The sequence below is a fragment of the Haliotis rufescens genome, unplaced genomic scaffold (genome assembly GCF_023055435.1).
Source record: "Haliotis rufescens isolate VD_foot unplaced genomic scaffold, xgHalRufe1.0.p SCAF_8, whole genome shotgun sequence".
In the NCBI taxonomy this organism is placed as follows: Eukaryota; Metazoa; Mollusca; class Gastropoda; order Lepetellida; family Haliotidae; genus Haliotis; species Haliotis rufescens.
The window spans coordinates 16,422,519-16,447,661 of NW_025964372.1; the positions used below are offsets into that span (position 1 = coordinate 16,422,519).

The 25,143-nt window shown below is 43.6% G+C and overlaps 1 protein-coding gene across 1 annotated transcript; it reads right to left on the reverse strand.

The window, feature by feature from the left end:
- Positions 1-5,669: 5,669 nt before the first annotated feature.
- LOC124144806 (kelch-like protein 24) lies at positions 5,670-25,143 on the reverse strand. Its single transcript, XM_046514377.2, has 2 exons — positions 25,008-25,143; positions 5,670-8,211 (listed from the first exon to the last, which is right to left on the reverse strand). The coding sequence occupies exons 1-2, from the start codon at positions 25,035-25,037 to the stop codon at positions 6,463-6,465; spliced, it is 1,779 nt and encodes a 592-aa protein (XP_046370333.1). The 5' UTR covers positions 25,038-25,143; the 3' UTR covers positions 5,670-6,462.

The window sequence follows — 25,143 nt, forward strand, 5'->3', positions numbered from 1 at the left end:
AAACAGGAGAAAATGTAGCTTTAATATTCTACACGGATCTCCTTTATGGCAGAAGTAACAGGCATGAAGCTGCATGATTATATTTACATCAAATAAGTGAGTGAGTTGGGTTTAACGCCGCTTTTAACAGTATTCCAGTTATAACACGGCGTGACAGCTTAATGTGGGAGTAAAGCCCGAAGTGATGCAGGTCTCAGACGTTTACCACTTCGGTGAAACCCACGAGCACGGGTTTGGTGCTGACAAACTTAGAAACATAATCGGGGCGAACCGGGATTCGAACCCACAGTCATAGGTTTCTGGCGTGCCCAAGGGACGCAACCCTACACGGCGAATCGCGGCGCCTTAGACGACTGGGCCACCCGTGCCCCCACATCAAATAAGACAAGGCTGGTATTAAAAAAACAATATATATTAATAGCTCCGTTTGCATGTGGTGGCCGTAGTTTAAAGTAAGTAAATCGTATGAAATGGCAGCACTTTCTGGCACAAATATATACATGTGGAAAATGCATCGAAACAGACTACAATACGATGCATACAATCAAATAATATAACATGACCTTTGCACTTTATTATGTTTTACAAGTTTCATTGTTCTCTCCAAAAACTAACAGCTGACCTATCATCACCAGGGATTATTTCATGGGGAACAGGTTCAAACGGCGACAATGTATCATCACCACATAAATAATGTTCAGATTCACTTGTTTTCATAACAAACTGTAGGTAATTTTACTGTGGTAATTTATTACACTTCCCCGCCTTCTGAATTTAAAGCCAAAATGACCAATTAAGAAATTGGTTAACAAATTGATTAAGAGATTGTAAATTTTGAACAAGAGCGGAAGTAAAATTTCTGTGGTCGGCTCGGAGTCAGTATACTGTCTCTGAGAGGGGTATTCATGTTACACTGCGGCATGGTATCTCAGTGAGCTACACACACACACACACACACACACACACACACACACACACACACGTGCATGCTCGTCGCTGTATCAGTGCAATAATCTTGGACGCGACGTTAAACCCAATTTCACCTCGCCTCACCTGTTGTTAGTAAATTCTTAAATCTCAATCTGACAATTTAGATATGTTTGTTTGTTTGTTTGTTGTTTAACGCCGCGCTATATGACGGTGGTGCGTAAATAATCGAGTCTGCACCAGACAATCCAGTGACTGACATCATGAGCATCGATCTACGCAACTGAGATACGATGACATGCATCAACCAAGTCAGCGAGCCTGACCAACCAATCCCGTTAGTCGCCTCTTACGACAAGCATACTCGCCTTTTTACGGCAAGCATGGGTTACTGAAGACCTATTCTTCCCCGGATCTTCACACGAGCCACATACAAAGGAATGCACACTACAAATAACTGAGTCAGTGACCAGAATGGAGGTGGCAGCATTCTTCAATGTGGTCTATGAATTCACGTCATCAACCACACATAACCAAACGTTCGGTGACAACGGTAAGGAAACCCTCTGTTGTGGGTATATTGACGGGCTGACGTGGTGACTCGTAACAGCCACTGGTGGCGCTACAATCAATCCCAAGAATTCCAGCCTAGTTCGGCAAGGGTGGAAACTGGACCTTTATGGTCAGTTAACTCCCTTGCCTCGGGAAGATATACCGAGTAATGCTATTTGGGTTGACACTTCCAATTCTGTCTCCATTCCGTGGTCAGTGATTCATGCTACCCTTGCGAGTGGTTGCGTCATTAAGGTCACGCAGGTATGATATACGCTCGTTCGAGGCAGGCCTGGGCTTCCTCCAATGTTGGCCATGGTTACACCTGTGCTAAATATCTGTGCGATGTAAACTGACGGCTGAAGGGAACTTCATCATAACTTTAGTTTAAAAAACATGGTTGTAAAAGATGGATACATGAAGTACAATGTATTCAAAATATCAAAATCTAAACAAAATCTATATTTAAAATGAGTCATTCAGCATCCGACAGTTGCCCGAATTGTGGTTGGTAGCAAAAATAGGCTTTCAGCGTGATCGACAAAGGGCACACACATCTAAATTCGCTCAAGTTCAATGCCACGTCACATTATTAGCGTGCTACAAGACACGCAAAAACTCTGATGGCGTCACGTGTGATAGGTCGCCATTCTTTTTGGAAGATCCGGGGTAGAATAGGTCTTCAGCAACCCATGCTTGCCGTAAAATGCGACTATACTTGTCGTAAAAGGCGACTAACGGGACCGGGTGGTCAGGCTCGCTGACTTGGTTGATACACGATCGATCCAAATTGCATGCTCATGATATTAATCACTGGATTGTCTGGTCCAGACGCGATTATTTACAGACCATATACAGACCGTCATATAGCTGGAATATTGCTGAGTACGGCGTTAAACAACAAACCAACCAACCAATCTTCTTGGAGGGTCTGGATCAGTTCTTGTCGGTCGGGTGAAGATTGTTGTTGCTGTCGAAGACGAGGATTCATGGCATCCCAGAGGTGTTCTATGGGGGGCCGTGCAGGCTGCGGCAACACGCTGACGTTGTTGGCTGCAAGGCAGTTTAGTACGATTCGAAATGGTAGGACAATCGGACGAAGAATGTCAACCATGTAACGCTGAGCTGTCAAATTTCCTTTAACGATGACCACACCATAACACCCCCTCCACCATACGACACGACCTTCTCAAAGCAACATGCCGCTGTTCGTTCTCCCCTTAGCGGTAAACACGCTGTCTTCCATGAGCTCTGAACAGACAAAACCGTCTTTCATCAGTGAAGACGACCCTCTGCCAGTCACGTCGCTGCCAATGAGGTACAGTCCGGGCCCGTCTCAGTCTCTGACGACGATCTTGCACTGTCAATAACTGTCATCTGTAAGGTCGGTAAGCCCCAGTTCCTTGAGACCTGAATCGTCTGGCCACCGTCTGTCGACTAACCATATGCCCCAAGGCTTTCGTCGCTGATGACGTCACTGCCAGAATGCGATTCCGGAGATGCAAAGTACGCAAGTACCGGTCTTCATTGGGCTTAGTTACCCTGATTCTGCCTGTTCTTGGCCAGTCTTATATCTGCCCGGTCTGTCCTTAACGTTGCTTTAGGTAAGCAACCAAATGTTCTAGCAATGTAGGCATGGGTATCTCCCATCTGTATCATACCCAGGGTTCGCTCGTGTTCTTCGGGAGTCAGTCGTGGCATTTCTGTGGTGTTTTTTTGGTTTGTTTTTTTATCAGTGTGAGTGTCTGACATGCCGTCCGTATCATTCATATATCCTTATTGCCCATGTAGTTTTTGCTGCCAAAGCGCCACGTGTTTTTCACTTTTTTGCATTTTCTGCACACAAAAAACAAAACGTGCCCTGGGCGCGTATCCCTTTCTGTATAGAGCATTGTTGTGTTTGAACGATTTGTCTGCATTGATTTAGTTTGAATTTGTTTTTAAATTTTGGCAATTTTTATTTTTAAAGTGGTAAAGTTTCTTTTGGCCGTCAGTTTATATGTCTATGCAATACATCTGTATGTTATGTGTCAACGTATTGTATTGCTTTTGTATTTGCTATATGTGTGTTATAGCTCTGCCATTATAAGTTGTCAACCGATCCTGAGGGATGTGTGGCGTGATATACCCTATAGTGTGACCCTATGCACGTCAGGGTACTTCACACCATTCCATTTGCCCCGGGGGATCGGTTGACAACGAATTTATCAAACCGACATCCATTCATTCAGGTCCAGAATATATGTCCACAGTTTCACTGAGTATCACTGAGCAAAACTTGTAGCAGACGACAATAACGAACCGAGTTACTTCCCTTTGCCCAATGCATTCGGATAAACATCGCTTCATTTCAGAAACTCAACGATACTTATGAAGCAAGTTACCTGAGATGTGTTCCGATTAATTTCTCACCTGGCTACATGGCATATGTACCCCCGCCTATGAGGGCTGTATGGAAACTAGGGCTGGTACGAGTCCGAATTTACTACCCGGGTACCCACCCCCCTATTACCCGACCCTACCCGTGTACCCGTCCCAGCCCTAATGGAAAATCACTGCCGCTCCTCAACCAACCAGAAGCTACTATGTTAAGATAAATGGCATGTAATATATTTCTGTACAACACCTCTGCGTTATTCCTCTCTCTCAAAACAGTTGGAAACATACACCATGAATGAAAGACTTCTCACACTTTATACAGTGAATATAGGCAACATGTTAGTCTTATCACAGAAAGGTCAATCGTTATGGGAAAATGACATGATCCCGCGAACAATTAACAATGACAGGATACAGGGCAACACAATAGACTGTCACACAGTGAGACACATCTGTGGAAAGTCAAACAAACAGTTGACACTCACCTCCTCTAGGAGTATTCAATGGGAGTAAAGGGGGGTGTCGTTTTATACATGTGCACAACATCAACACCTGGTAAAAAGCTAGGCACCACACCTTTTTTCACATATGGTGAAGTTAAACGGAACTTTAAGTAATATACTACTCAAAAGAAGTTAAGGGTCACCAAATTCTTTCATGTTACTGTAACTAATCTGATATGGCATGACAGATTAACTATTGTGATATGAAATAATCGGGTGGTCTTTAACTTGTTTTGAGTAGTATATTCCCATGTGCATTGATCAGAATATATGCTTAAGATCCCACCAAAAAGTGATGAAAAAATTGCGAAAGTTCCATGTGTATTATTCTAGATAGACACACACGTACTGTTTTACATACCATCTTTGGGGCGGTCGGGTAGCCTAGTGGTTAAAACTTTCGCTAGTCACGCCGAAGACCCGGGTTCGAGTCCCGACATGGCTAATGTGTGAAGCCCATTTCTGGTTTCCCCGCCGTGATATTGCTGGAATATTGCTAAAAGCGGCGTAAAACCATACTCACTCACTCACTTTATAACATACTGAAAAAGCAGCGGCGTCAATTTAAAGGGTACTCAAATAAATATTGTCATTGAACAGTCACAAAACATTGTATCAGATAATCTATTTCGTTTTCTGAATTTAAACATATAAGTATGACACATTGTGAATAGAAAAATGCGTTTCACGAAAAAAATAATACAGGATACGATTATAAAAACATGACTTATATTTTTTATGAGATAACATGAACTGCTCGGTTAAAAAAAGTTTACTTGAAAATATGACTTGACCAAACAATTACAAACGTTATTATTGGGTTGAAAACGCCCGTCGTGAGGTACTCATTGATATGAAACATACTGTAAACTACGTTTATAACGAACATGCTTATAAAGAAATGACCGATATAACGAAGCTATTTTTAGTCCCGACTATTTGTTGTATATATGCTATATTTATGCTTATAACGAACTATGGTTATTACGAACTAAATTCAGTGGTCCCCTCGAGTTCGTTATAACCGGAGTTTACTGTATTATATCGCCAATGGTTTGTAGCCACTAAACATGGTTTTGTACTTTCTTTTTCCCGGCAGTTTAGTAATGGTGCTTAACATTTGTATACTATACATGGTGTGATGTACCCTGTGAGCCTATGTTCCCGAGGACCCGTGAAGATCCGGGGTAGAATAGGTCTTCAGCAACCCATGCTTGCCGTAAAAGGTGACTATGCTTGTCGTAAAAGGCGACTAACGGGACCGGGTGGTCAGGGTCGCTGACTTGGTTGATGCATGTCATCGATCCCAATTGCGTGGATCGATGCTCATGATATTAATCATTGGATTGTCTGGTCCAGACCGCCGTCATATAGCTGGAATATTGCGGCGTTAAACAACAAACCAACCAACCAACCATGTTCCCGAGTCGTCGGGGGAATGGTACATAAGCTCACACACAGGGTACATCACACCTTATGCCCCGAGGGATCTGTTGACAACGAAATTATCATACTGACAGTTATTCATACAGACCCTGAATATAAGTATGTCCACATGTATGAATATATATATATATATATGAATATATATGAATATATATATATACTCGTTACATTTGTCTTGAGAAGCAGACGATGCAAACGAACCGAGTTACTTCCCTTTACCCAACTGAATTCGGAATTATACATAGGTTCATTTCAGAAACTCGTCGATACTTAAGGAGGTTACTTGTGTTCCGATTGATTCTCAGCGGGCTACGTTGAAAATAAATGCCCGCTCCTTAACCAATCAGAAGCAAGTATATGAATGTAAGGTAAGATTCACCCCACACATTTTGTTAATCTGAAGCGTTATCACAGAACACAAGGGTAAACTTCATCGTTAGTATTTGTCTGTGTCCACTTTTTCCGATATTCCCTTATATAAAGGAAATGCATTCCCACGTTACCCACGTGCTAGAAAATGGTGCAAATGAACAAAACAGTAAGAAATCCCATATGAAGGAACCTTCCCAATTGCTGATCTGTCTTTAGAGCAGAATTCACCTTTGGGAAGTGAACACCGGTACCATTCCACACTTTCCGATCCCCAACCGTTTCGCTACTGTTCCTCCGCCCATTCGACATTCAGGAACTTCTTTTTGATGACAATATTGGCCACCCCAAAGTTGGCCCTCCCCGGGAGTGTGAAGCTGATGGCCGTGTTCGTGTCGGTGTCGAGCAGGGTGGGGTCGAACCATACAGTATCCCGGAGTAGCGCGTCCCCGGACTCACCCCCAACTATGACCACCCCACCCCGGCATTTCATAGTGCCGAACCGACGGCGGTTAAAGTTTGGGATTTTGGACACAATTTTACACCGGTACTCATCATCGTAGTCCATAACGGTCCCGTCGGTGCAGAAGATGTAGATGCGTTTGTCGTAGAAGATGCTGCGGGTCAGCTTGCAAGGCAGGCATAGATCGCCAATAAAGTACGTGCTCTGGAACCGGGTGTCGAAACACTGGATCGCGGAGGTCTCCTTTTCGTCGCTCTGGAGACCCCCGAACACGAATATCTTTTCCTTGGAGACCGCCGCCGACATCGACCTCACAGCTTGAACGAGACAGCCCACCTTCCGCCACGTGCACGTGCTGAGTTGAAACTCCTCAACATCGCATAGCGTCCTTTTTGACTCCTCGTTTGCCCTGTCGTCATAGCCTCCCAGGACATACAGCGATTCCCCGACGGCCACCATGACGTGACGTCGACGTCCTGCTATCATCTGGGTACATTTATGCCACTCGTTGTGATCAGAGTTGAACCTGACTAGGCTCTGTGGCTTTTGAGAACCTCCGGACACGAATATATCATTGCCGTACACGGTGCAGCAGTATTCGCGACCTAGCTTGAACAGTAGCGGACAAAGGATGAACCATTTCTTCTTCCGGTTGCTGTAACAAAGAACGTCCGTGACCTTCTCCCCGCCTTCGGAGTACCCCCCGAGTAGCACGAGCACCTCCTCGCTGTGGGTGTGGTGGCGGTGGAAGATCCTGGGGGAGGTGAACTCATGTCTCCGGGCGGGGAGCATATGGTAGCTGACTGCCTCGCTCACGATCCGCTGGCATCGCCTGCTTTCCTTCACTATCGGGTGCGACTGAACCTCGTTGATGAGGTACTCGGAGGTCACCAAGGGTAGACGGAGGTGCGGGATGAGATCATCCATGGAGCGGGACCTCCCTTCAACGTCCGCGTTACACCACGAGAAGACGGCGTCACAAACGTTCTCCTCTTGCGGGACGTTCAAGTCGTCGCTGGAGATGATTTGTTGCAATTCCTCTTTGTCTAAGCAGTAAAAGTTTTCCGATTTACTTATTTCTTGAAAATGGCTGAGTATGCACGCATACGATTTCTGCTCTAACAGTTTGCACACATGCGCACGAGCGATTTTCCACAATGCTAAACAATTTTCTGAACAAATATGGCCCATTAAGAATTTCTCGCATTTCTCCGTCAGCAGCGTGATCTGAAACATGGAGGACGCTTTCAAAATTTCTTCGGCGTTGTCGACGTCAACTTGGCACCTCCCTGTGTACAAGAACGTCACGATGTTCTCAAATGCGTTCGTGGAGAGTCCCTGTAGCCGAACGCTGTTGTCGACGCTTTCTTTCATTCCGCTTGAAAACATGGCGTCGAAGTAGGGTGACGTGGCAGCGAGCACGGCCTTGTGGCATTCGAACACAACGTCCTCGATACACACGGTGACGTCGGTGTGACGTCGCTCCGTGTAGAGGCGGTGCAGGTTGCTCTGGAGATGCAACGCCGTCTCGACGTCGACACCCGGCAACGGCTTCATTACATCACATGGACACTGAAACATACAGATCGATTGATATTTCATTTACATCTCATCTTTCCTATACAATATTAACATTTATGGCGTCCAATACGGATTTACGAGATGTGAATATTTATTTCAGAAATAACCAACGAGAGTGAGTTGTTTTGGTACAATAAAACGCCGCAGGGAGCATAAACCATGAAGAGCTCAGTAAAAAAAGCAAATTTATTGATTTACAAAGATAAGACGTCTGGTGTACCCAATAGCAGTTGTGCATTGTGTATTTTTAAGAAGCGTTTCCATCTGAGCGATTTATAACAAATACGTTTTGTTGTTTGATAACAGTTGGAATGGTTTTTTAATCAGAGTCAAACGAAATATAAAAAGTGGATATTTCAAAGGTTTATTGACAACACTTTCGTCCACACAAGGCACATATGTAATGTCATCGTCTTTATGCATGATGCAAACACTGAATTAATGGTTAAGGAATGTCTTCAAATTATGGTGGCCGTCGGGTAGCCAAGTGGTTAAAGCGTTCGCTCGTCATGCGAACCCGGGTTCGATTCTCGACATGGGTACAATGTGTGAAGCCTATTTCTGGTGTCCCCCGCCGTGATATTGCTGGAATATTGCAAAAAGCGGAGTAAAACCATACTCACTCACTCACTCTACGGCACACAGAATGGTGAAATATAACTAAGGTACCGGTCTTTTATTTTAGGGGGGTCGGTCAGAGGGAACTCTAGGGTAGGGTCATAAAAAATACACAGATAATAGGGCGTGTCATGACAAAATGGACATTTTATAATAAGTATAAAGTGCATTAAAATTTTGAATTTTGTCTTTTCGGGGAAGGTTATGAAAAAAGTATACAAGGACATAGGGAGGGTCATTATTTTCAGTACATGAGTGCATCAAAAACCTCTGACCAACCCATTTAATAAATGACCGGTCCCTGACACAAATGACATTGAAGTCAATTCTTATAAAAAATAAGTCAACATCAATAAGTTCCTGGGCCCATTTGCACAAAAAGATCTTAGCGCTAAGATGATCGTAACTCCCATACTTTAACATAGGCTTACAATAGTCGTAGCGCTAAGATCGCTTTGTGCAAGTGGGCCCTGGGCTGCTTATTTAGTCATTAGCATAAACATTGTAGACAGCAATACAACATCCGTGACATCGATCTGGTAATAATGCAGAACGAACTATTATCAGCCAATCAGAAAACAGTTGTCCGTTACTGGGCGTGGCTTACTTGTTTTTAGGTTTATGGATTTATTAATGACAGGGAAACAACAAGTACCATCCTTTAACGTCTTTTGGTTTGACGCGACCGGGGATCGGAGCCTTGACCTTCCTCTCTCCGGGCGAACGCTCTACCACTAGACCACGGAGGCGGTCCCACAAAACATTGAGATAGAGTGAGTGAGTTGGGTTTTACGCCGCTTTCAACAGTATTCCAGTTATATCACAGCGTGTCAGCTTAATAAGGGGGGAAAGCCCGAAGTGATGCAGGTCTCAGACGTTTACCACTTCGGTGAAACCCACGAGCACGGGTATGGTGCTGACAAACCTAGAAACATAATCGGGGCGAACCGGGATTCGAACCCACAGTCATAGGTTTCTGGCGTGCCCAAGGGACGCAACTCTGCACAGCGAATCGCGGCGCCTTAGACGACTGGGCCACCCGTGCCCCCCACAGAATAGAAATCTCAGTATAGGAGCGAGTGACTGTGTTGGGTTTAACGTCCCTTTGAACAGTATTCAAGATTTATCACGGCGTGTCAGCTTGATTGTGAGGGAAGCCCGAAGTGTCGCAGGTCTCTGACGTTTTCACCTTGGTAAACCACGAGCACGGTACGGTGCTGACACACCTAGAAACATAACGCGAACCGGAATCACATTATGGAAACACGAACCAGGATGAACTGTTCGACGTACGAACACACTATACAGTAAGCCACCCTATTTCCACCTTCCTCCGCCGATATTCGCAATCTCTACAGTATCAAAACAATCCGAACGAATACCTGCATTGTAGGTAAGTGTGTCACTTTAGCATCGATTGTTCTTTTGTATATATGGCATTGCGATGAAACAGCACGGAAACAATTTGACAGCACAGGATAAAATCAAACAATGAGTCCAAACATCGACCATATAATTCCTAGATGCAAGTTGTGAAGTGTATTGGGTATTGCTAACATATTCGTTCCTACATTATACATGACTTGTCAAACTCATCTGTAACCAACCGCAGTCGGTATGTCAGGGAGAAATCAATGAATAAACAACCCGATGTACCGTACTCTGTCTTATGTACGTCCAAAGGATTATGTAAGTTGGTTAACCACTTGTATTGCCCGGCCTTATTAAACTGGTCCCACTGTTGGCTCGTACAACATGCTAAGCGCTTTTAGCTTTTAGTCGGAGGCGACCAAAAGACTTTTAAAATGGTACTTGTTGTTACCCTGCCGGGCGCTCGAGTTATAAGGGACAGTATGTCGACAGTGTGTTTTTAAATTATTGACGAAAACGTGTGACGTCAAATGCCCGATTCAATTCCCAAACCAAAACAATAGAGCTCTGCACAGCGAAGCCGACATCGCAAGCGCTGCGCAGAGTAAACTGGCTTCAGTAATGTTTTTTATTTGAGGCAAATTGAAGAGAAAGGTCGTGTGTTTTTTCTTATAGTTGCCAGCTTGGTTAGATTTGAAGCCAGTGTCTATCACAGCCTAGATTACAATATAAATGCCTTGGCTCAAGCTGGTCGTATGAAGCCAATCACTCTCCTTCCTTGTGGCCAGCCGGTTACCTCTGTCACATCGCCACATCTTACCAGTCCATTCATGTGTTTTTCATGTGTTTCATTTTGGACGAGTCTGCACATTTAGATAAACATATGTCATGAAATGTTTAACTTTCATTGAGAAAATATCCTAACGTGAAACATTATTTTCACGTGCTGCCATCGAAGTCCTGCGGAGAGCTAGCGATACGGTCACTTTGATGTGTACATATATAGCCATACACCTCACTGTAGCAGTTGTAGCATCTCTTTTTAATTTTGCAAAACAATATGTAAAGCGAACCGAAAGGCTTGCATTAGTCCTGTCTGTTCTTATTTTAGAATAAGTAACCCGTGAAGATTCGGGGTAGAATAGGTCTTCAGCAACCCATGCTTGCCGTAAAAGGCGACTGTGCTTGTCGTAAGAGGCGACTCACGGAATCGGGTGGCCAGGCTAGCTGACTTGGTTCATGCATGTCATCGTATCCCGATTGCGTGGATCGATGTTCATGATGTCAATCACTGGTCCAGACTCGAATATTTACAGACCGCCGTCATATAGCTGGAATATTGCGGCGTTAAACAACAAACAAACAAACAATCAGAATAAGTGCACTTGTTTTCAAACAAGAGAAAAGTCCGGTCACGTGACACCGGCGGTGCGTCACTGGAGAAGGCAAGGGCATTGCCTTCAACAATAAGAATCACCCAATCACAGAATGAGAATATCGGCTCACTCGAATAGTCCCCACCTATACATCCATTCACCCTCTCACTCTCCCTCCCTTAAACACAGCAACTTAGATGCACATGAACAGTTCACATACTACTGTACAGGCAAGCGTATGTGTTTAACAAACAGCTGCCACAATAGCGTGTGTCTGCAGCAAGACAGACATTAATATTCTATGTAGCAGCCGTATCTGTTCATCTCAGTGCAAGAGAACATCTTTGTCTGTCGCGTGGGGCAACAACATGCTGGATGTGATTCAAGATACCGTAAACACATATGTGTGTGTGTGTGTGTGTGTGTGTGTGTGTGTGTGTGTGTGTGTGTGTGTGTGTGTGTGTGTGTGTGTGTGATTCAACCTACCGTAAACACCTCAGTATGTTTTCGGGGGTTGGCTGATGATTGATGTTCGTTGGTTGGTGTGTGGGTGGATGAGTTTGAGGGTGGATTGGATTGGTTGGTATGGTGTGTTGGTTGGTAAGTTGGTTGATTTGTTGGAGGGTGTATGGGTTGGTTGGTTATTTGTTTAGCGTGTGCGTAGGATGGTTGATGGGTGGATGGTTTGGTTGTTTGGTTGGCTGTCTGGCTGGCTGGTTGGTTGGCGGGTGGGTTTTAATAGGTGCGTTGGTGGTGTGTTGGTTGGTGTGTGAGTTGGTTGGTTAGTGGGTTTGCTTGGTTTGTTGGGTGTGTATATATGGGTTGATTAGCGGCTTAGTGGGTGTGTGGATTGGTTACTCGTTAAATGGGTGGATAGATGGGTGCGTATGGGTGTGTTTAGAGTGAGTGGCATTGACGATAGACCTTGACTATATATTGATCCATTGTAGAATAAGAAACGGGTTACCAGCGTGACGAGCTAATATTTTTACCACACGGCTACCCCGCTGTCCCTTGTATTTACTGACACGTGGCAGAAAGTCCTTCATTAATTGTCGCCGCCGCCGCCTTGCAGAATTCTTTTCTATCACGGCGTGTCAGCTTGATGTGGGTGAGGTGAAATTGGGTTTAACGTCGCGTCTAAGATTATTGTACTTATATAGCGACGTGCATGCACGTGTGTGTGTGTGTGTGTGTGGCTGCTTGTACTAGTCCGGATTGATGCCGATTTATAGTGCTAGCTCACTGAGATACCATGCCGCAGTTTAACATGAACACCCCACTCAGACACAGTATACTGACTCCGAGGCGACCAGTCCTTGTTTTTAGCCCCGAGCGCCAGACAGGGTAACAACAAGTACCATCTTTTAACGACTTATTTGGTATGATGCGGCCGGGGATCGAACCCCGGACCTTCCGCTCTCCGGGCGGACGCTCTACCACTAGACCACGGAGGCGGTCCTTGATGTGGGAGGAGGGACCAGAGTGATGGCGGTCCCAGACGCTGACCGCTTTGGTGAAACCCACGAGCACGGGTATGACCAGAACCCAGCAACATAATTAGGACGAGTCTGGGAGTCGACCCACGACCAAAGGTTTCTGGGTGCTTAAGGGACGATGGATGGAGTTTTACTCAGCCGTGCATGATTAAATGAAGGGATTTTATCTCTACGAGTTCCTCCCACTGGAATCCTATTTGGTAAGTCTTTGCTTCAGTATTGTTGTACATGTTACGATCGTCATAGTGCAAAGATGGCTTTGAACAACCGAAGCCAGGGTTCAGTTCTACAAAGCGAAAGTAGCGCTGCGGTTATAAGATCACCCTGCTGAAGGGTCTTTCGTAACAGGCACCCTGTGGAGATTCCGGGTCAGAATTGTCAACCTATGTTCGTCGTACGAGTCGACTTATGGATCGGTGGTTACTCGATGACGTGGTTGATCACGTGTCATCGTACCCCGCCGGCGTGAATCGTTGTTCATAATATAAATCACCGGGTTGTCTGGCCAAGACTCGATTATTTACATGATCCCGCCCTGCAGCTGGATGCGGCGTTAAACAACAAACAAACAAAACTATAATAGGCATTCAATAATACTGGCGCAAAGATCACTTCCGAATCGAAAATCCTACAGCATAGTACATAGTCTCTTGTTTCATTAATTAGTAAACTTATATATCTTTGAATGGCACTGCGTTGCTATGGCACGGCGGAAGGAAAGAGTTGGGGCATAATCGTTGAAGATAGGCTTCAAGTGAAAGTCATGATGACATTATCGTCAACTGCTACAACTGAGAACGTCGTAACAACCGTCAATAGAATATGATGAATAGAATTGGCCCGCCTCCGTGGTGTAGTGGATAGAGCGTCTGCCCACAGAGCGGATTGGTTTGTTGTTTAACGCTGCACTCAGCGATATTCCAGCTACATTTGTATATGACGGCGGTCTGTAAATAATCGAGTCTGGACCAGACAATCCAGTGATTAATATTATGAGCATCGATCCACGCAATTGGGATCGATGACATGCATCAAGCAAGTCAGCGAGCCTGACCACCCGATCCCGTTAGTCGCCTCTTACGACAAGCATAGTCGCCTTTTACGGCAAGCATGGGTTGCTGAAGACCTATTCTACCCCGGACCTTCACGGGTCTCCCAGAGAGCGGAAGGCCTGTGGTCTGATTCCCGGTCGCGTCATACCAAACATTACAAGAATGGTATTTGTTCTTTCTCTGCCTGGTGTTCAGCACTGTCAGTCAGTCCGTTCCCGATGGTTGTATCTATGACTTTGCAACCAACACGATTAAGATCGTCTCTGTGGTCTAGTGGATAGGGCGTCTGCCCAGAGATCGGTAAGTCAAGGGTTCCATCCCCGGTTGTCGATACCAAAAGACATTAAAAGTAGGTACTCCTTGTTTCCATGCCTACCGCTAGGCAATAAAGGGATAAAACACGGACTGGTCGGCAAACTGTAAACTGGATATTCATGTGAAACTGCGGCGTGGTATATCCGTGGGCTAGCACTATGAAACCGACATTAGTCCGGACTAGTCCGTACGTCCGTCCGTCCGTCCGTCCGTACGTACGTACATGTACGTACGCACGCACGCACGCACGCACGCACGCACGCACGCACGCACACACACAGTTTGACTAGTGACGTGTCAACGTATCCCGACGGCGTTGATTGTGCTTGCTCGTCCCTAAAAATGGTATTAATCTTGAACGCGAAGTTAAGGCACACTTCACATCACCTTCCATGCAAAGGAACACAGGTTACACACAAAGAAGTGTCGGCCATTTGTTTACAGGGCTTCCTCTTTGAGTGTGGTTGCGTTTTCGAGTCTGGTTGAACGGTATTCTGTTGCAGATGAAGAAGATGCGATTAGACAGCATTCGTCAACATTTTAACATCCCCCCCAACCCCCTCCTCTCTTGACCAATGAAAAAAAAGATTGTCCATGGCCAGATGGTCAAGTTGAGCTCAACGGGTTCATTTTTCAACAGCGATTCACAGAGCACGTACACCGTCCTCGCAGAAGACGAACCATTTGTCACCTTGACTACACCTCACGTATATTAATCACTCAGTGTCAGGTGATCTACCCTCCCTCGTGATGTCATGTTAAGATTTCAATAAATCCAATATGGATGCCAGTCATGTGAAATGGACCGCCGTCGTTTCACAAAGCGACCTTAACCCCCTGGATGCCAGAGGGACATATATGTCCCTCCTCTACAACCCTCACTTTGAAGTCGAATAATATTCAAAATACATCACCCACACAACAACACTTTACAGTTTTGAATAAGGTGGGAAATTCCCTGTCCTGTGATATCATCCACTGCTATTTTTGGAATTGAATGTATGTCGTTATACATACGTATATAACTCCATTTGATATGTTATTATGTCGTTCAGATATTAGGCATTATTTTGTTCGCTCACAGTTTCCGTAAAGCTTCTTAATAAAAAAAATGTCGCACAGTACTTTTATCGGTCTACGATAAAAAGCGGAGAAATTTACTGTTTTTCAACGCAGAATAAATTCTCGGACAACACTTAGGAGTGTCTTTTTTAAAAACCGGTTTGATATTTACAGTTAAATTTACACTATTAAATAAGAAATTTCATATTCTCCACCTCTGGGTAATTTTATGGCCAGAGGTAGATCCAGTGCCGCGTGAGCGCAATTCTCGCACAAACTTCACTTTTCGGATCTTAGGAAAATGTGCGTCAGAAAAAAACCTCGGCATCCAGAGGGTTAACGTCATGACTGTGGTATATCTGTGTTCTACAAGGAGATTCATAGCGTTACGGTCGCGTTATCAAGCGAGACCCTGAATTGCTCTGTTATCTGTGGTCGGGTCAAATTGACCCGAGGGTATTGAATACTGAAGTGGTTAAGTGATATCGGCAGACTTTTGACAGACCCGGTAAATTGTTATATTTTGGCGAAGTGTTATGAATAAATCGATGTGATAGATAATGGCCCTTAACTATGGCATGGAACAGGTACATTAGAACGCGACAATCGCGGAACAAACACTGTCATGGATAACATAGAATGTACGACTGGCGCTAGAAACAAGAAATCAATTTCCCGTTGATGTAGGAATCTTTATTGGAGATGTGTTTTGCAACATTTCTGTCAATATAATTATAACCTTCTCAGTTTTCTGTAGCGATATAGCCGATGAGGCAGGACTGTTTTATGTGCGCCGATTGGGGAAGTCAGTTTTCTGTAGGGGTATGAAAATGACTGTTTTATGTGGGCCGAATGGGGAGGTCAGTTTTCTGTAGGGGTATGAAAATGACTGTTTTATGTGGGCCGAATGGGGAGGTCAGTTTTCTGTAGGGGGTATGAAAAGGTCAGTTTTATGTGGGCCGATTGGGAAGTCAGTTTTCTGTAGGGGTATGAAAATGACCGTTTTATGTGGACCGAATGGGGAAGTCAGTTTTCTGTAGGGGGTATGAAAATGACCGTTTTATGTGGGCCGAATGGGGAGGTCAGTTTTCTGTAGGGGTATGAAAATGACCGTTTTATGTGGACCGAATGGGGGAGTCAGTTTTCTGTAGGGGTATCAAAAGGTCAGTTTTATGTCTTCTATTCTAGACCACGCTTTGCAAAATATTTTGATTCAAAATTTGAAAACTGAACATAAGAGTGTTTGGGAAGTGTTCTGGACTGGTGGAGATTGTATGGCAGTACTTTCCACAGGCTCTGCATAGTCTCCTCCGTTCAAGCCTTCACCCCACTGAAGCGAGAAATAGACGATAATTTTGTACTACAGTAAACTACGGTTATAACGAACTCAAAGCGACTACTAATTTTAGTTCGTTATAACCGTAGTTCGTTATAAGCATATGTAAGTATAACTACAGCAAATAGTCGGGTCCAAAAAAGTAAGTTCGTTATATCCGTCAGTTCGTTATAAGCGTGTTCGTTATAACCGTAGTTTACTGTATTTGTAACATAAACTGAAAGGCAGCGGAAAGCATACCGAGGTTTTTATTGTGTAATTGAAAATTGAAAGAACTGTTTTCAAATTTGACTGTATATGTTCCCATCACCCATTCCTGCAAAAATATATTGAGTCAACGAAAAATGGGGTAAGATATGAACTTGCAACCACATGAGCCTCTAAAATGTTGTGCATTTGTTCCAGAAAAAGCAAGTATATTGATTTCTAAAGATAAGATGGCTAAGATACCTATCAGCAGTTGTGCAAGATGCAAAAAATACCTTTTAAAAGTTTTAAATCAAATAATAGTTTTTACAAAATAATACCATGTAAAAATATTCTTTAGGTGCTGACTGGAATGTTAGCACAATGTGGCAATGTATGACAGCATGTATGACTGTTTGAAAACGTTTGTTTATATATATCCACAACATCTGTCTACCCATTGTGGTGAGTGAGTGAGTTGGGTTCAACGCCGCTTTTAACAGTATTCCAGTTATATCACCGCGTGTCATCCTAATGTGGGAGGAAAGCCCGAAGTGATGCAGGTCTCAGACGTTTACCACTTTGTTGAAACCCACGAGCACGGGTATGGTGTTGACCAACCTAGAAACATTATCGGGGCGAACCAGGATTCGAACCCACAATCATAGGTTTCTGGCGTGCACAAGGGACGCAACTCTGCACAGCGACTCGCGGCGCCTTAGACGACTGGGCCACCCGTGCCCCCTCTACATATTGTATAGGGGTTTGGTTATCACAATCGATTCACATCACAATGCAGTGTGTGTGAGATGCCCGGATGACCAAATTGTGACGTCGCTTGGACATGCTGAGAATATGTCTGAACCATTAAATCGTGAATATACATGTATGATAATGATATCATATCAATATGGCGCCGAGTAACAGCCAGGCTTCTCGCGGGTGCTTTATGATATTGCTTCCCCGGTCAATGGATCAGTGTATACTCGCATTTACTTTGGAGCTCCCATGGGAGTATAATCCTGTATTAATTTTCTCACGAAACGCATTTTTCTTTTCACAATGTGTCACACTTATATGATTAAATTCAGAAAACGAAATAGATTATCTGATACAATGTTTTGTGACTGTTCAATGACAACACTTATTTGAGTACCCTTTAAAATAACGCCGCTGCTTTTTCAGTATGTTATAAAGTGAGTGAGTGAGTATGGTTTTACGCCGCTTTTAATAATATTCCAGCAATATCACGGCGGGGGACACAAGAAATGGGCTTCACACATTGTACCCATGTCGGGAATCGAACCCGGGTCTTCGGCGTGACGAGCGACCGCTTTAACCACTAGGCTACCAGACCGCCCCTGGGAGTATACAACCCAAGCTAGAAGGTTAAGTCATATTAATACCGGGTACCCATTCACTGCTGGGTTAACAGAAAACATATGTTAACAAAGGCACTTGCAAAGGATGCACCACTTATGAATCCCAAGACTCTAGGGTCAAGCTATGACCTGCGCGTTGTACACAGGACGACGCCCCCCCACACAGTGATACAGTTTGACATATACATGTAACGTACGTATATGGAGGCCCAGTCTGCAATAATACACGCGTCAATAACAGGCTGACGTTGAATAATCGTCATTTGGTCCGAATAAAGAAACTTACTGATTTTGACCATTATAGATTTGGCCCATTGACTATTAAGTGAGTGTGTGAGTGAGTGAGTTGGGCTTTACGCCGCTTTTAGCAATATTCCAGCAATATCACGGCGGGGACACCAGAAATGGGCTTCACACATTGTCCCCATGTCGGGAATAAAACCCGGGTCTGCGGCGTGACGAGTGAACACTTTAACCACCAGGCTACCCCACCGCCCGATTATATGATATTCATCGTAATAATATTAAACCGGACTCTTTACTGGTCAGTACAGTCGTATATTCATAATAACCCCCTTGTGTATATTTATTATATACAATGAAATGTGTTTACAAACATGACAACTATTTATAAAAGCAATCACTCAGCGATGTATTAAGACAAAAAATCACACCAAATCTTCCGATATTAATAAAGATACATATCATACACAACCGAATCATCATATAAAGATGAACACTTCAAGGCAGGATACGCAGAAAAAGGTCAAATCAGGACTGAAATACCGATAAATTGATCGCTGGCTGACGACATTAGAATGTATCATAGAACGGATAGTTTTATCGATGTGATAAACCAATCCAATAAACTTTGTGTCACCATCAGATAAAAACGCAGATGAGGTCACCAGCACGAACTACTTTCAAGCTCCATATATTGCGACAATGTCTTCTTTCTCAACTGACTACAATAACATCGTAAAGCATCACATAACAGTCCGCATGACAGAACATGGGCTTCGTTGTTAATTACATTCACAGTCCGCGACACTATGGACTACATCAACCGCCACTAGGCTCCACCGGGCTCCATAAGCCACCACGAGACTCCATTAGGCTTCACTAGGCTCCATCGGCTTCAAAGAGGCTCCATTTGGCTCCACCAAGCGTAACCATTGGGTCCAATTCTCAAGTCCCCTCGCTTGCCAGTTGAACCGATGGAATCAGGTCACGTGACAGTAGCAAGGTTAGTATGGAGCAAGGTAGTCAGCTCGTCGCGATGTATAATTAATAAGTACTTATTCCAAGATATAAAAATAACTCATTCGTGTGTCTGCAATTTAGTTTTGAAACCATTTCAGTCGTGATCATATTTAATTCACGTGCAGAAAGAGCAATAACATGAGCTGACCTTTTCTCACTGAACATATGAATCTAACCAAACATGGCGACCATTTAGGAGAAATGCGAAACTTTCAATAATTCAGTGAAGTCACTCTTTTGTCATATGACAAAATCATTGCGTCACAAAGAAAAAGGGACATCGTTGAAAATATGCCGGATATAAATGGAATAATTGGTACCCATCTGATAACTAACATAACTTGTTCAGAATTGACAAAAGCAAATATTTGACAAATTTCAAACATTTGACAAATATCCTCTACACAACTGGTAGACCTTCAGTTTCTTTACGCAAGTGGGTAAGAGTTTGCTCGTCACTCCACAGGCCAGAGTTGATGCATGTCATCGATCCCAATTGCGTGGCTCAGTGCTCTTGATGTCAATCACTGGATTGTCTGGTCCAGACTCGATTATTTACAGACCGCCGTCATATAGCTGGAAAATTGCTGAGTGCGGCGTTAAACAACAGTCAAACAAACAAAACTTTGGTACAATTTCACTCCTTCACTCACTTTCACTCAGTCCTTCTTTATGTTCAGCTGGCAGCAAAATCTGTTTCATCGATGCAACAAACGTAAAAAAGGTTGTTTATTTTGCGAGTTTGTTTGTTTTTTAACGCCGCATTCAGAAATTATCCCGCTGTATGACGGTGGCCTGTAAATAACTGTGCCTGGGTGCCGTGTGCAAAGTGATCTCAGGGCTAAGGTGATAGTACCTCCCATACTTCATCTTAGGCTTACGATCATTGGAGCGGTACGATCGCTTTACGGAACGGGGCCCAAGAACTGGAAATCCAGTGATTGACATCATGCGCATCGATCTACCGAATATTAGCGAACGATGACATGGCATCAACCAAGTCACCTCAGCCGAGAAGATCCGGGACGAGAATAGGTCTTGAGCAACGCATGATTGTCGTAAGAGGCGACTATGCTTGTGATAAGAGGCGACTATGCTTGTTATAAGAGGCGATTATGCTTGTGTTAAGAGGCGACTATGCTTGTGTTAAGAGGCGACTATGCTTGTTATAAGAGGCGACTATGCTTGCTATAAGAGGCGACAATGCTTGTCGTAAGAGGCGACTATGCTTGTTATAAGAGGCGAGTATGCTTGTCGTAAGAGGTAACTAACAGGATCGGGAAGTCAGACTCGCTGACTTGGTTGATGCATGTCATCGTATCCCAACTGAGTACATCGATGCTCATTATGTCAATCACTGGATTGTCAGGTCCAGACTCGGTTATTTAACCCGGGTCCCCCAGGGGTAAACTGATATTAAGACGTAACACAATCGCCAAATAAGGTGTTTGTTATACATTACAGAAATGACAAGAAATAATTCAGGAAAAATATAGGTCTAGGGGTCCGTTCCACAGATGCTTTCTTTGTGCTGAGATGATCGTAACTCCATTACTTTAATTACATGTCCTTTTTATGAAGATTTAAGACAAGCTCTTTATAAATATTGTATGCGATTAAATCCTACCTTTGCCGATTTAAACAAATGTATAAATATTTTAAAGTCAGAAAATGTACATGTCCTATTAGCAATAGCTAGCACACTTTATAAACTGTATAAACGTGATTAATTATTTAATTCATGAACATGATGGTAACTATGACTATTACTATGTATAATAATGTTTCGTACAGGATACGAACAATATCCTTCAATCTTATGTTTTATATGTACATGTATTTATTGTTTTATTGTGTCTCAAAACCTTATGGCTGGGTGTTACTTAAATTATATGTCCATTTTTCGTATATACACATCTTATGTAAACTATACTATTTCTCTCTCACTTAAACATAGACGGTGAGGTGAAATTGGGTTTAACGTCGCGTCCAAGATTATTGCACTTATATAGCGACGTGCATGCACGTGTATGTGTGTGTGTGGCTGCTTGTACTAGTCCGGACTGATGCCGATTTATAGTGCTAGCTCACTGAGATACCATGCCGCAGTTTAACATGAATACCCCACTCAGACACAGTTTACTGACTCCGAGCCGACCTGTCCTTGTTTTAGCCCCTTAATGCCGAGCGCCAGACAGGGTAACAACAAGTACAATCTTTTAACGTCTTTTTGTATGACGAGGACCGGGATCGAACCCTTCCGCTCTCCGGGCGGACGCTCTACCACAAGACCACGGAGGCGGTCTAAACATAGACGAACGACAGACGTACTGCTAAGATTGCTTTGAGGAACGGCCCTGAGGGGCAATGATAGTTCGCCCATGTCACGTATATGTTTGTCACAGATCTATAACAAAACTGTGAAAAGACGTTTATCGCTCTCTGACGCCTTTCACACATTTTAGCAAGCTGCACGTGCAAACCTTTTAAGTATGATTGGCGTCATGGGGTAAGCGAGTCATGACAACAATCCAATGCTGAACTATCAGTCTGAGCATGCGCGATGCAGAGGGTATATATTGCCCTGCAAAAGAAAGTATACATCCATGTTTGATGGTGTCTAATAGTGAAATAAACAAGAAATAGTTATTCGATGGCGATATCTCTGATACGGGTAGCATAGTTGTGTTTTGGACTTTAAGTGTGCAGTGTAATCGGCGACTTCTTTTCAGCACAGTAACGTTTTGTAATATTTGGGTCAAATAAAATTTTCAAATGTATACTTTCTTTTGCCCGGCAGTGTATTTTGGATCGGTGAAGACGGGGCTGTTCGTATGTTCGACATTTACATAGGGACTGAATACATCGATTCTGGACGTTAATAGCAACGCATTTCCGAGAAATGTTCATACTTAATCACGCAATTTTAATATTTAAAACCAAAATGTTTCGAAAGAATATGATGACAGTATATATGTCTGTGCGTCATGGCAATTACTGCTTATCGACCGAGGAAACAACAGGGTTAATTATTAATGGCCGGTTACTTATTGATACGCTGCGACCTAGTTTGACCATGGCGTAATGCTGCTCCGGTGATAGGACTAACGCTTTGTCTCTGAAAATATATAATTTTGACAGAAACAAGCAACTTTATCTAAATTGAAGAGCCCCAGTGAAACGGGAAACTGCGGAAAATCTAGACTTGCTTCATTTAGGGCTACAGCATTACTGTAAGGGCTTGGTGAAGAGAAAATAATATGGTGCAGGGACTGTGAGAAAGACTACTCCAGTGGTGTGGGGAATTATACGCTAGTAATAGGTCATGCGCTGAAGATACACCAGTGATAGGTCATGCGCTGATGGAATGCACCAGTAATAGTTCATGCGCGGAATGATACACCAGCAATAGGTGATGCGCGGAATGATACACCAGTAATAGTTCATGCGCGGAATGATACACCAGTAATAGATCATGCGCGGATTCATACACCAGTAATACGTCATGCGCAGAATTATACACCAATAATAGGTCATGCGCGGAATGATACACCAGCAATAGGTATTGCGCGGAATGATACACCAGCAATAGGTCATGCGCGGAATGATACACCAGTAATAGGTCATGCGCGGATTCATACACCAGTAATACGTCATGCGCAGAATTATACACCAATAATAGGTCATGCGCGGAATGATACACCAGCAGTAGGTCATGCGCAGAATGATACACCAGCAATAGGTCATGCGCAGAATGATACACCAGCAATAGGTCATGCGCAGAAAGATACACCAGCAATAGGTCATGCGCGGAATGATACACCAACAAAAGGGCATGCGCGGAATTATACACGAGGATCGGATGGTCAGGCTCGCTGACGCATGTCATTGTATCCGAATCGCGTGGATCGATGCCCATGATATCAGTCACTGGATTGTTTGGTCCACACCCGATTATTTATGATATATAGCTGGAATATTGCGGAGTGCGGCGTTAAACAACAAACAAATAAAACAATGAATTGGTTGACTTGGTGTATACGATCGACAATCGATCACGCTTTCACTATTATATCGTGATGGAGATTGATGGTGTCCATTATATATAGACTCCCTGATATTGACACTCTGAAATCGCCTTTCCCACTTGAAATGTATGGTGGTACGTTACAAGTTTTGTTATAGCTATCAATTATTAACGGGGAAATCGAAAAAGGTTGGATACGTTACAACCAGCAATATATTCCAGTGTGTCTTAGCAGAGAGTTTGTCTGGGATAAGAAATACATTTTAAGTCAATGAGAGGCCTGCATGTCCGGGGGCCATTTGTAGAACAGCATTTGATGGTCAAACCAAATAAACTAATTTCTTGTACAAACTCTCTCTATCTACCTTTCTATTTATATCTTGTTATGCCTCTATTTATCTGTTTATCTATTTATCTATTAATGACGCTTACGTATTATTGTTTATTGTCTTCAAACACAACACTCTAAAAGGCATATCCACTAAGCGACTATGCTTGTAAGAGGCGACTAACGGGATCGGGTGGTTGGGCACGCTTGGTTGTTGCATGTCATCGTGGCTCATGATGTCAATCACTGGATTGTCTGGTCTAGACGCGATTATTTACAGACCGCCGTCACATAGCTGTCATATTGCTGAGTGCGGCGTTAAACAACAAACAAAACAATAAAATAATATTCACCACTGCTGCAAAGATAATTCGATTCAACATGGCACGGCCATCCAATAGCATGTTCTTCAAATTGCAATTTACTTATTACTAATGGAAGAAACGATAGTTTACTCGGCACTACATTCTATATGACTATTCGACATTCACGATGCCTGTCTCCAAACAGATTTGTGTTTGTAACGTGATATTCAAATGTATGATCGGCGATGCAACAACGTTCGACAACACCTGCTGCTCGGTGCGACATTGGTAAGGGTGAGATCATGGACAGGTGAGGTAGAGTGAAAGTTGTGATTATGGTTTTACGGCACTTTTAGCAATATTCCAGCAATTCACACATTGTACCCATGTGGGGATTTGAACCCGGGTCTTCGGTGTGACGAGCGAACGCTTTAACTGCTAGACTACCCTACCGCCCCAGGTAAAGTAGGACCAATACTACCTCGACACAGTAGCTGATTATATATGTTGCGTAACGACGTATCTAAATGAAATGATTCATCGATGCGACATTGGATATATACACAGACTGCGTATATTCCTCATGTCAATCAGTATATATCAATGTGACTGTGGGTTTTGTTCATATCGTGTGACAATATGTAAAATGTAAATGATAATTTCTCACCTGAACGGTTTGTGTGGTGACCGTTGACATCTTGGTAGCTTTTCACAATACAGGAAAACACCTTTCCAGCTTCGCGTCCATTCTGCTTCTGCGGGAATAGTGACGTATACACGCCCCGCAGTGATTATGTCCCTTT